Source organism: Camellia sinensis, chromosome 12, assembly GCF_055761805.1.
Source record: "Camellia sinensis isolate YWXY chromosome 12, ASM5576180v1, whole genome shotgun sequence".
NCBI classification, from domain to species: Eukaryota; Viridiplantae; Streptophyta; class Magnoliopsida; order Ericales; family Theaceae; genus Camellia; species Camellia sinensis.
In genome coordinates this window covers 111,434,709-111,447,564 of record NC_138972.1, presented here as the reverse complement: position 1 = coordinate 111,447,564, position 12,856 = coordinate 111,434,709, and the positions used below count along the sequence as shown (strand labels likewise).

The 12,856-nt window shown below is 42.9% G+C and overlaps 1 protein-coding gene across 8 annotated transcripts in view; it reads right to left on the bottom strand.

The window, feature by feature from the left end:
- Positions 1 to 12,170, bottom strand: part of LOC114290700 (E3 ubiquitin-protein ligase SP1) — a 36,480-nt gene extending 24,310 nt beyond the window's left edge. For all 8 annotated transcript variants that reach the window (XM_082899582.1, XM_082899583.1, XM_082899587.1 and 5 more), the window contains exons 1-6: positions 11,780 to 12,170; positions 11,631 to 11,683; positions 10,483 to 10,607; positions 10,309 to 10,404; positions 9,981 to 10,118; positions 9,774 to 9,839 (exon numbers count right to left, since the gene is read on the bottom strand). In XM_082899582.1, coding sequence (XP_082755708.1) covers positions 9,774 to 9,839; positions 9,981 to 10,118; positions 10,309 to 10,404; positions 10,483 to 10,607; positions 11,631 to 11,683; positions 11,780 to 11,853 — 552 coding nt within the window. In that variant the 5' untranslated portion in view covers positions 11,854 to 12,170. The remainder of the gene's footprint in view (positions 1 to 9,773; positions 9,840 to 9,980; positions 10,119 to 10,308; positions 10,405 to 10,482; positions 10,608 to 11,630; positions 11,684 to 11,779) is intronic.
- Between the last annotated feature and the right edge of the window lie 686 nt (positions 12,171 to 12,856).

The following is a 12,856-nucleotide window of genomic DNA, read 5'->3' as shown; positions in this document are numbered from 1 at the left end:
ACTTCGAGCCGAGATGACCTTCCACCCGACGACATTTTTCACGGTCTGGAGGACCTTCCCGGCACTTACCCCGAAGATATGGCTGGGTTAAGCCTCATACAACTTGCCAAAAAGGCGAACGCAGAAAGGATGGCAGCACGATAAAGGGCAGAGGCTATTTGAACCGGAGTGCCTCCTGCTACCGAAACTCAGCCCTCCCTGCCTGTTAGCGAATCTCAGCCCTCCTTGCCTATTATTGAGGAGGGAACGGCAGAAAACCGAAGTGCCAAGGCCGAGTTGGTTGTTCAGGCCGATTGAGAGGCTGAACTAAGGGCCAGGAAGCGCTCTGCAGAGGTTGAGGCCAGCTCAGAAGATAACCACGTCGACAAACGACCTCATTTAGAGGAGTCAGATGTGATCATGCCTTTCGTTATTCAACAGAAGATAAAAAACACGCGGATCCCTTCTGATGCTTCGGTAATTAAAGATCCAGCGGTCGCGCTTAGCATGGCTACATCCGTTTCACTGCCGGCTGACAAGGCGGCTTTCCGGGCGGAGCCGAATCTGGTTTCAATAGCATTGGCCGCGCAATCGGCACTTTTGGTATAAATCTTGACTTTGTTTTTTCACTTTATGCAAATACTATTTTGGTCTTAACTTCCTATTTTGCAGACCGTCAAAAGGATAATGGAGATGGGCCGTCGCCATCATGACGCCATCAAACAACTCGGCCGTCTTCAAACGGAAGTTGAGGGCCAAAGGAGTAGGGCCGAGTTTGAGGCTTTAAGGGTGAAGATGGAAGGCGCGCGGGCCGAAGAAGAGATGGAGAGGGCACAGAATGCGGAGGAACTGAGATTAGCCGCCGAGAGGAGGGCGGACGCGAGCGAGGGGGCACTGAAATTGACCCAGGAGGCGGTCTCCAAACTGGAGGCTAAGTTAGAGAAAGTAAAGAAGGCGAAGGAAGCGGCCGACTTGGAGGCTTCTAAGGCATTAGAGGCCGGAAAAAGTGCTGCCCTTGCCGAATATGTAGACGAAGTCTCCAAATTTGAAAATCAAGAATTCAAACACGGCTGGCTCAAAGCCCTCGCTGCTGCTAATGTGACATTGGCTATGCCAATTCCATACGAGCAAGTGGATATTGAGCCGCTGGAGTCTGACTCCAAGGATTAATTTGGGCGACACCTTTTTTACTTGCTGTTTTGTTTTTTGCTTGCTGTTTTAGGAGTTTTCGAATGTATTTTTACAGCTTTTTGTTTGGTAATTTTCATGTGTAAAATGGCTACAATTTGTGCCCAATTTCCTAATGAAAATTTCCTTTTTTGCCTTGCTGTTATCTGTGCCAGCTTTTGTTATTGATGAATGATATTGCTGTTGATTGCAAGATGGCTACACTTTGTTTTTAATACCAAGTATCAATCGACATCGGGCTTAAATATTTGGCCGATTAGATTAATAAATCTGCCATTGCCCCAGCCAGTGCACGAGCTTCGTTAGCCGAATAGGCCTAGTTCGTGGAATGGCTGCGACATAAATCTAACGGCAGCCGAATAGGCCTAGTTCGTGGAATGGTTGCAGCATACATCTATCGACATCGGGCTTAAATATTTGGCCGATCAAATTAATCAATCTGCCCTTGCCCCAGCCAGTGCATGAGCTTCGTTAGCCGAATAGGCCTAGTTCGTGGAATGGCTGCGGCATTCATCTAGCAGCATCGGACTTAAATATTTGGCCGATCAGATAAATCAATCTGCCCTTGCCCCAGCCAGTGCACGAGCTTCGTTAGCCGAATAGGCCTAGTTCGTGGAAAGGCTGCGGCATTCATCTATCAGCATCGGGCTTAAATATTTGGCCGATCAGATTAATCAATCTGCCCTTGCCCCAGCCAGTACACGAGCTTCGTTAGCTGAATAGGCCTAGTTCGTGGAATGGCTGCAGCATTCATCTATCGGCATCGGGCTTCTACCGTTTGGCATTAATGACGTCGCCTCAGGGGCGCAGCATACATATGAATAAATGGGCGTGTAATTCGTGAACGAGGGTCCTATTTATGTGATCAGTCAGCAACTCAGTCCAGCTCTTTGAGGAAGATTAAGCAAGTGCGAATGTCAAATAAGCTTTTCTTCAACAGCAGAGGTGAAGCGAAGACGCTAGCTGAGCTGGGAGGTGCCATGAGCCGAGGCGGTGAACCTTCACGCACGGACAGTAGGACTACGAGGGATCGGGAGATACACCAATCTCCTCGTCGTCGAAGTAGGTCGCCCAGGAGGGACAAACAGCCACAGCGTAAGTCTCCTCAACCCCGTCCTGGAAGGGAATCCGACACGACTCCTCGCCCATTGAGTTTCGCGATCTTCGTGGGTAATAGACCAATGACAGAGGCGGATTCGATCATTCGAGATCCAAATGTGGCAGCCGAGTTTACTCGACAGATTTTTCCACCCGAAGTTCAGCAGTCGATGGTAGGTCAGCCGGACTTCAAAGTGTTTCGTGAAGGCATTCACGAGGCAGTGAGGGGACTGTACACAGCTTATGAGATCGGCATGCGTCTCCGCGCAGCTCACCACGACATAGAACAGAGAGATGAACGCATTCGGAAGTTAGAAGCTCGCGCCGAGAAGGCCGAGCATGAGCTAAAGAAAATCAAGTTTGCCGGGCCCCAATCAACCAGCTACCCCAACCCGGTTGTCGAAGAGAGGGTTACTCAAAGGCTGATTAGTGATGCGATCGCCGATCGTAATACAGCTAGCATGTTCGTGACTAAGACTGCAAGCCGCGGCCTATGAAAAAGGCTTCCATGACGGCCGACTGGTCGGAATTCAGAAGACCAAAGAGAAACTCGCCGAAGAAGTTTGCCGATGTGAAAATCGTGGCTTTAAGCACGGTTGGATCAAGGCATCTCAAGCCGCGGAAGCTCTCCGAGCGTCGGGCATTGATTCGGCATTACCACTCTACCAACGTAATCATTTTCCGTTTTCCGCCTTTAAAGTCGAGAAAAGTGAGGATGAGGGCGACGCCATATAAAAATACTATGTAATTATGTAATTATTGCCTGATTGAATAAAACATCTTATTTTAAATGTTTCATTGTAATTTGCATTCAGCACACACGTGTTTGCATGTGTTTCATTGTATAAACATTGACCGGCCCGAGTCAACTAGGCATTTAATTCCGAACGGTTATATGCCGGCTTGTCATGAGCATTCTTCATTCAATATATATTTGGCATACGTGTCATGCGCCGATGAGGCTCCGAATTCAAATGCTTTTATCGGCCCAAAGGTATCATGCGCCGATGAGGCTCCGAATTCGGAGGCGTAATCGACCCAAAGGTGTCATGCACCAGGGGCTCTGAATCCGGAGATTGTCAGCCCATCTATAATTGCCGTTTAGATAATTACGCCTTTTCAACTCCAAAAAATCGAAAATTAGCACATGGAGTGGTTGTGGCCAATATCGATCGGCGTCCGTCTTTTGGAGTTCAGTGTTAATGAAATCACCTCAGGGTCACTGTAAGGATTAGAAATAAATCGCCTCGGAATCTTCGCACCAGTAACTTACTGTGTCCAGACTCGATTTAAAACGATTTTGTTGCGTAGGGTTAGATAAGTGTGAATGTCAGAGGAGAAGCTCGAACTTTGGCTGAGCTTAATACTGCAAGGAATCGCAGCAGAGAATCCACCCGTGCGAGAGGTAGGGCGTTCAAAGAACGGGAAAAACGTCAGCCTCTAAGTCGTCGAAGCAGATCACCCCGAAGGGAGAAACAGCAACAGGGAAGTTCTTCGTAACCACGGCCGAGAAATGAGGCCGACGTAGCGCCGCGACCGTTGAGTTTTACTGTTTTTGTGGGAAATTTCTTTCTTGTCCTGGATCTTAGCCTTGACGTTGTCTATGGTGTCAAAGCTTTCCACCTCAAGGGTGATTGTTTCGCCGGTGTGAACATCGTGGATTTAAGCACGGTCAAATCAAAGCATTTCAAGCTGCAGATGCTCTCCGAGCAGCGGGCGTTGATTCGGCGCTGCCGCTGTACCAACGCAACCACTTCTCCTTTTTCGCCTTCGAAGTTAAGAAGGGTGAGGACGAAGGCGACGCCGTATGAAAATAGATATTGTAATGCTCAAACGCGGATTGCGTTTTTGTAATTACTGTTCAATCGAATAAAATGTTTTATTTTAAAAGTTTGTATCTCATTCTGAATTTTTATATGCTTAATTAAGCATCTTATTTCGAATGTTGGCACGTTTTGCTTTGTTCATGCAGTTGTCCCAGCTCAACTTACATATCCCTGCTTTGATGTGTAAATATTTTTGAATTCGAAATATTACTCGGCCCTTGAGCGTCGCTCGGTGGGACACTATTTGGTCAGCCGAATTTGGAGGCTTTATCGGCCAAAGACGTCATGGCCAATCGTGATATCCACGAAGGGCGCTCCGAATCCGGAGACTTTTTCGGCCCAAAGACGTCATGTGCCGATGGGGCTCTGAATCCGGAGGCATTTTGCCCAACGTGATATCCACGAAGGGCGCTCCGAATCCGGAGGCTTTTTGGCCAATCGTGATATCCACGAAAGGCGCTCCAAATCCGGAGGTTTTTTCGGCCCAAAGACGTCATGCGCCGAGAGGGTTCTGAATCCGGAGGCTTTTTGGCCAATCGTGATATCCACGAAGGGCGCTCCGAATCCGGAGGCTTTTTCGGCCCAAAGACATCATGCGCCGAGGGGGCTCCAAATCCGGAAGCTTTTTGGCCAATCGTGACACCCACGAAGGGCACTCCGAATCCGGAGGCTTTTTCGGCCCAAAGACGTCGTGCGCCGATAGGGCTCCAAATCCGGAAGCTTTTTGGCCAATCATGATATCCCCGAAGGGCGCTCCGAATCCGAAGGCTTTTTCGGCCCAAAGAAATCATGCGCCGAGGGGGCTCCGAATCCGAAGGCTTTTTTCGTCGGAGCACTTTTTAACTGGATTTCGCAGTGGGTGGGATTACAACTTTTCAACAAGAATCCTTGCATTACAAAAGTGGAATGTGTACATGGCGAATCAACAAGAATCCTTGCATTACAGAAGTCGGGTTTAATGACAGAATTTTCGCAAGTGCGACGAGTTCTAGGGCCGTGGCAAACTCCTTCCTGACATATTTCTGAGTCGATGTGGAATCTATCCTATAATGGCCGTCTCAGTTAGGACCCAATTTTCCATCAACCAGTTTCTTGTCATCCGGAGGTACCTTCAAGATCAACTCTCCCGGTGCGTAACGGCACAGCTGAACGCGTTGATTATACGACTTGCCAAGCTGCTGCTGGTATCGCCTAGGGCTTCCGTGGCTTTTCGCTAGGGAGCCGTCCGAGATCGTCGAGGCTATTTCGATTCGGCACTTCAGTGGAGTTGACCTGCGACTCCGTTGGTGTCTTTCCAAAAAGGAGATAACATGCTTGTGCGGATTGCTAGGAACCACGGATTTGCTCAATGCCGTGTTCGGTCAGGAAGCGTAGCAGCTGATGATAGGTGCTTGGCACGGCCTGAATAGTATGCAACCAAGTTCGCCCCATGATGAGATTATACGGCGAAGGGAGCTTGACGACCAAGAATTTTACATCCACTGTTTGGGAGCACGCTCGAACGGGTAGTGTGATTTTCCCCAACGAGTACTCTGGATTTGCGATGAAGCCGAATAATGGATAAGGAGCTGAAGACAGGTCTGATTCGTTAAAGTCGAGTTTGACGAAGGTCTCGTAATACATAACCTTCGAAGTGCTCCCCTGGTCTATGAGGACGCATTTAACGGTAAATCGGTTTACGTGTAGTTCAATGACCAATGGATCAATGTGGGGAAGTGTTATGCCAATAAGATCGGAATCGTCGAAGATAATACTCGGAGCTTCGTGGGGCCGTTTCGTTGGTGGGAGTTGCTTCTGGGGGGCTGACTGAATTGCGTGTACGATAAGAGGCATTGGAAGACTGTATATCATATGAATGACGCCGAGCGGAGGTGAATCCTGCCGAAGGGCAACTGTTTTGATTGCGCTCTTTCGGACATGTTGCTGGAGCCGACCATCTTGCACCAATTCCTCAAGTTGGTCTTTCAAAGCAAAGCAACTGTCCGTATCATGACCGTGATCTTTGTGATATTCACACCGCCTGTCCCGCCTTCTCGTGTCAAGAGGTCCCACCATTTTGGACGGCCATTTGAAGAACGGAAGATGTTGGATTTTGGACATAACCGAGCTAATTGGCTCTGACAGCTCCGTATATTTCTTGTCGGCGCGCTTTGTGCGCCTACTATCAACTTGCAGTTGCTCATTTGCTCGGTGTGAGCATTGATCGCTTGATCGGCGAGAATCCCGTCTCTTGTCTCGTTTAGCCCGCTGTCGTGGTTCAAGGCTCTGAGGTGGTACGAAACTTATTGGCTGAGCAATTTCATGAGGGGCCGTTTTGTTGGCCATGTGTCCAGCTTTAACCCACAAGGCGTCATCTTCCACTTTGCAGTATTCCTCTACTTTTTTATCAACCCCCAGACTGTTTTGGGAGGTATTCTAGTCAAGGAACTGCGGAGGGCACTATCTGGATGTAATCCCATTTTGAAGGCGGTGATGGCCATGGAGTCGTTGCAAGCGTCGTCAACAAGATTAAAGCATTCCCAATATCGCGCCGAATATGCTCTTACTGTTTCTCCTGGCAAGATTTGCATTGCCCAGAGAGAGTCGGCTTATTTCGGCTGGACCTCGTTGGTGATAAATCTGGCCCTGAAGGATTTCTGTAATTGGTAGAAGGCTTTGATCGAAGCCGGCTCCAGTTTATAATACCACCTGACAGCCAATGGTCCCAAACTGCTTGAAAATATTCGGCACAAGAGGGTCTCGTCGTCTGCATGCAATGTCATGGCTTGCTTGTAGTGGCGGATGTTGTCGGTGGGGTCTGATTTGCCGTCGTACAAGATGAATGACGGTGCTTTGAATTTCTTGGGTAGCACTGCCTTTGCAATCCGTCGTACGAAGGGATCGTGTTGATCTTCGTTCGAACTGTTCCTTCTTCGCTTGTGCCTTATACGGGGACTTTCTTCAGAAGAACTGGTAGTTTCAAGTCGCCTCTTCTTCCTGGGCTCCGAGGATAACGAGTCGGAGTTGCTATCAATGTCGTCTTGTCGGGCTCGAGATTGTCGACCACCTGCCTTCGAAGATCGTTCCGGATTTAGGCGTACAGCTTGTTTGGACTTCGCCACTTCCAAGGCCAAATCTTCACGAAAATGTTCGTTCTCAGCGATCATGTTCCCCAACCTCTATTCATTTTGCTTTGCTTGTTCCATGATCGCCTGCATTGTCTCATGCTCTAAAGTCGAGGGTGAGGCGAAGTTCAAGGCAAGTCTTGCGGCGATAGTCTCCGGTCCAAGCATGTTTGTTGGAGTGAGGTCGTCTCTTTGCGTGGTTTCATCAATGACTATTGGAGGATCTTCTGTTACGTCTGCCATGGATATATTTGAGTATTCTCACAAACGGCGCCAATTGTGGAGATGTGGTTTCGAAAATACTCTTCTGATCCTGGGAGACGCTAGTGACCATTTTCTAGTCACCTGAAAATGAATAAACACTCCGGTCGGGGGTGCCAGAATTAGCACTCCGACGGGCAAGTCAGTCTTTACACTCAAGTTTACTTGTATTCTAAATTAAGCACAATAGTTCTCACATATCTCTTACTAGCTGATATTCTTCTATTTATATCCTTTCTCTCTTGGGCCTCGGGATTAGGCCCACTTTCTGTTCGTCATTCGGCTTCCTTTGTAGCAAATTGCTTTTTACTCGGCCGAATAGGGTATGATTTGGATGTGGGATAAAGCCGAATACTATACATACATCCCAGTCCCCCAAGTTCATATACTCGGCCTATTTACGACCCCCATTATTCGGCCCCCACAGAGAGTAATAGAAAAGTATAGAGAAAAGAAAAGAGATATTCATATGGTGTTTATCGACCTTCAGAAAGCATATGATAAACTGCCCCAATATATAATATAATGGGTGTTAGCGAAGAAAGGGGTGACAAAAGGTTACATTGATGTGATTAGGGACATATGTATGAAGGGGTAGTGACCATTATTAGATCGCCTACTGGAGAGACAAATGAATTTCCTATCACTGTAGGGTTACACCAAGGATCTACCTTAAGTCCTTATCTTTTTGTTTTAGTTATGGATGAGTTGACGAAAAATATCCAGGATGACGTGCTATGGTGTATACTTTTTTCAGATGATATAGTGTTAGTGGATGAGACTAGAGAAGGAGTTAATACAAACTTGGAGTTAAGACAGAGTATATGGAGTATAAATTTAGTAACAGTAACAATGAAAGCAAAGGAGAAGTGAAGATTGAGAACCAAGAATTGTCTAAGAGTGAACATTTTCATTATTTAGGATCGATTATCACAACAGTGGGGGAGATTGATGCAGATGTGGCCCATAGAATTAAGGCGGAATGGTGTAAGTAGAGAAGTGCGTCTGGGGTACTGTGTGATAAACGAATACCCACTAAACTTAAAGGTAAGTTCTATAGAACGGCTATTAGACCAGTGATGTTGTATAGGATGGAGTGTTGGGCAACCAAGAAACAACATGTAGATAAGATGAGTATGGCTGAGATGAGAACGCTAAGGTAGATGTGTGGCAAGACTAGACAAGACAGAATTAGGAATGAGTGTGTTCGGGAATGAGTGTATTCGGAAATGAGTAGAAGTAGCACCGATAGAAGATAAGTTGAGAGAGAATCGATTGAGATGGTTTGGTCATATTCAACGGAGACCAACAGAGGCAGTAGTAAAGAGATGCGATGCTATAACGGTAGATGGAAGTGTCAGGGAACGGGATAGACCTAAATTAACGTTGGTTAGCGTTGTAAATAGAGATATGGATCTACTTAATTTAACAAACAAAATGGCCTTTGATAGGGCCGCATGGAGAAGAAGGATTCATGTAGCCGACCCCATTTGATGAGATTTAAGGCTTGATTTTGGTTTGGTTTGGTTATATATATATACATATATATATATCATAACAAGGTTTGATTAACCCGTGAACGGGTCGGACAGTTCGGCGGTTCAAACGGTTCTCCTTAAATATACCGGTTTTTGACTTTGAATGGTTTAAAAGGATTGACAGGACCAGAACCTCACCCGGTTGACTGTTTAACCGGTTGAACCGGCCGGCCCGGTCTGGTTTTCAAAACCTTGGATACAACTATTCTATATGATGGTTGCATTAGTGCATCAGCACACATAAGAAAAATCGATACTTCGTATAAGAACATGTTTGCAACGTAATTCGTACATCCAACTTAAAACCAATAACAATATGACCTACAGAATTCTTTAGAACTTAGCAAGTACAAGCATAGCCTCGGGGTATATGTATATCTCATGAAACTGATACAATCAGGCACTACAATTAAATAGATAACAATTTCAAAAAACAATAACTATTTGTGGCTTGATTGGACCCTAATCAGAATATGTATTGCTATCCATCATACAATTAGTTTGTTGTTCAATAATATTCAATAATTGAATTCATTGTTCGCTAACATTCCATCTATTTCATAAATGGTAGATCATTTGACAGATAATAATTTAATGCTATCCACCCTTAATTGGAATGTTTATTACCATCCACGACACATGTATGATGTTATCATTACTCATTTGCATTCCATTTATGTATCAATATTGTTGGTCATTTTTTTGTCGCAAAGCATGGCCATAAATGTTAGCAATGAGTTTTCAACAAAGAAGACAACTATTTTGAAAGCAAAACATACCTCACCAACAACAGTCAAGGGTGTACCAGTTGGAAGAACACGTTCGGTTCTCTTGACTCCAAGCATCTTTAGAAAACAACCACCATTTAGTAAGCTTGATTAAAACACATGTGGGTACTTATCAAAGCACAGCATACATGTGAGTGTGAGTGTGAGTGTGAGTGTGAGTGTGAGTGTGGGTAACGAGCAAATACAAGCAAAACAAACCTTGAGACCTTGGAGATAATCTAATGTTCCACGTACAAGAGACCTCCCTGACTCCTCAAAGACTTCACTTCCAACTGTTAAAACCAAACCTGTAGCACCTCGAGCCCCTACTACATATACACGACCAGTCCCATCATCCTGATACAGAGCAACTAATAAGGATTATAACATATGGCCACACACCAATAACTCCCTAATCTTGAATGGGTGCATTGCAGACTGTAAAACTTCATCTTCAACTAGAATGATGTTCATTCCAGACAATAAACAATATAGATGCAATATTATAGTCCCAAAGAGATAGAGGGGCAAGGAAACCATTTCTCACCAGGTACCAGGGAACCTCTTTACACATGGATAGCATCAAAGCAGAATCCTGTATCCACGATCCTGCGTCATTGTGTTTCAAAAAGTGCTGTTCTGCCTGCAGAAGGTATTCGAAGAATGTTCACGAACAACAAAATAAAACATGATTAGTGTCTGGAAAAGTGAATCTACTTACTGTTTCTTCCACTATTACACCCCGTAAACCACTGTACTCGCAACTGATCGGTGCATCCGAACCAACTCTTCCAGCAACAGTAACAACCAAAGGTAAAATTTTCGATGCAGTATCTAGTAACTGTCCTGAAAGGTCAGAAAAGGGGAAAATTTTATTTGAGTATCATTCAAGAGCTAGTTTGGGCAAATATTTTAGTCAATTTTAACCAAACATTCAAGAAGAAAGGAAAAAAATAAAAAATAAAATAAATCACATCAAATAGATGTTCCTAAGAAGCCCAATTGCAATGAGTTATTAGAGAACCACAATGCCTCACCAATCAAGAACAACATCAGTGTGGTCATTGGCAATATAACCATTCACATAATAGTGCTACCATGGTTCTTAGAATCCTACGATTCACAATTCAATTCATACGATTTGATAAGAGTTTCAACCAAACAATTCAATTTGTGCTGTTGAATCTTAAATTGAGTAAACCGTACAGTTCAATTGCAATTTACAACAATTCATTGAAATTCACTGAGATTCAGCTGCAATTCAGGTCTATCAGAAAATCCATAAAATAACATCATTTTCACAAAATTAATATATATATATATATATATATATTTATCAATTATGTACATACATTTATACAATTTAATTATATTGATATTTATTTCATTTGAAATACAATATGAATGTGTATTTTTATATGTATATACATATGTAAAATTATATATTATCCTAAATAAAGTGAATCTTACGATTCACTATTTTAGCAAAATGATTCATAATTTGACAACAATATCACCACTACCACTATAAAGCTGGAGAGTGAGAGGCGAAATGCTACTCTAAACATAGGATTTAATCAGAAAAATGAGTAACCACGAGGGGGTGAAAAATTTTGCAAGGACATCTTCCTTTTTTGCCCAAGTGTTAAGTCTACTTTTTGTCTTTCTTCTCTTGGTATAATTTCTTCGTCCTAGTATATAACAATCTATACTATTATATGAAAACACACGTGAACTCTTCTAGTTGATATACAAGTAAATCAATTAAAATGTAGAATACATGCGAGCACACTATTTATCTGTCTAAACAACAATCAAGAAAATAAACAATATTTTAAAACATATAATTATTGGGTTTTAGGGTTTTACCCATATCTTTCAATTGATTAACTCGAGTGACAGATTTGAGAGCCTCCGCATCCCTGAAGAACACACATAATCAAATTAGTATTAATCAATTCACAAAATTGGGGAAAAAAAAATTATAAAATTTGGTACTGAGAGAAGATTAACCTAACCTTCCACTGCTCCTGCCAAGGAGATAGAGAGCGGCTCCGCTCATACAACAAGTGAGTCCACCCCATGGTACCATCTTCTCAGCAATTCAACAACAAAACCCTAACCTTGAATCGCTCGTTATCTAGGGTAGTTTTTATATGCAAAGACAGTCGGCATCAATCAAATTGCAGAATTTTATTGTGGGATTGAAATTCGGCAGTGGCGAGAAGCGAGCCAAATGAATGAATGATGGAAAAGAAAGTTGAACAAACGGGCGTGGTAATTAAGTGAATACACCGGTGGTGGTGTGAATGGCGCACCGCGCTTGAGTGGGGCCGCCCACTTGGGGGTGGGCAAATACGAGCCGGGCTTGCACTGAAAGGACGGTACGTGTAATTCTAGTGTTGGTCTGGCATTGACTTTTTAGTTGGTTTTTTTGTATTAAGATTTTTTTAATTTGATTTTTTTAATCTCTTTTGGTTTATTTTTTGGATTTTTAAAATTTTTGTAATAAAAAAAATAAAATTTTTGTAATAAAAAAAATATAATGATTATGATTTGAATGTGACATTTTATCATATTAACTTATGTAGCTAATTTTGTCTTTTTATACTTTTTTAGCCACAAATTTAAAACCAAACGAAACTTAAGCTCGGTCCAATCCAATATTCTGTATGAGAAATTTTTGTATGTTAATAAAATATTACATGGTTTTATTATTTACTAATTATAAATATACATGTCTTTTATTCTTTTCAAATATCTAATATAAAATATAGTAGATTATATTGTTAAAGTCACCACAATAATAAAATGTATTACATGACATATACCTTATCTGTATATAAAAATTATTCATGTTTTAAACTTGTTTGGGACAAGTTTTTTTTTCGGCTAAAATAATCTAACAAAAAAAATTAACATGGTCAATGAGATAAAATATCACATTTTACATATCAATCAATTATTTTTTCTTTTATAACTATCTATTCAATTATAAAAAATAAATAACAAATCATCTCAAATATAATTTTTTTCATCTCATAAAATAGTTTAAAAAACTAACTAAAATAAACAAATTTTCAAAAGAGACCTTA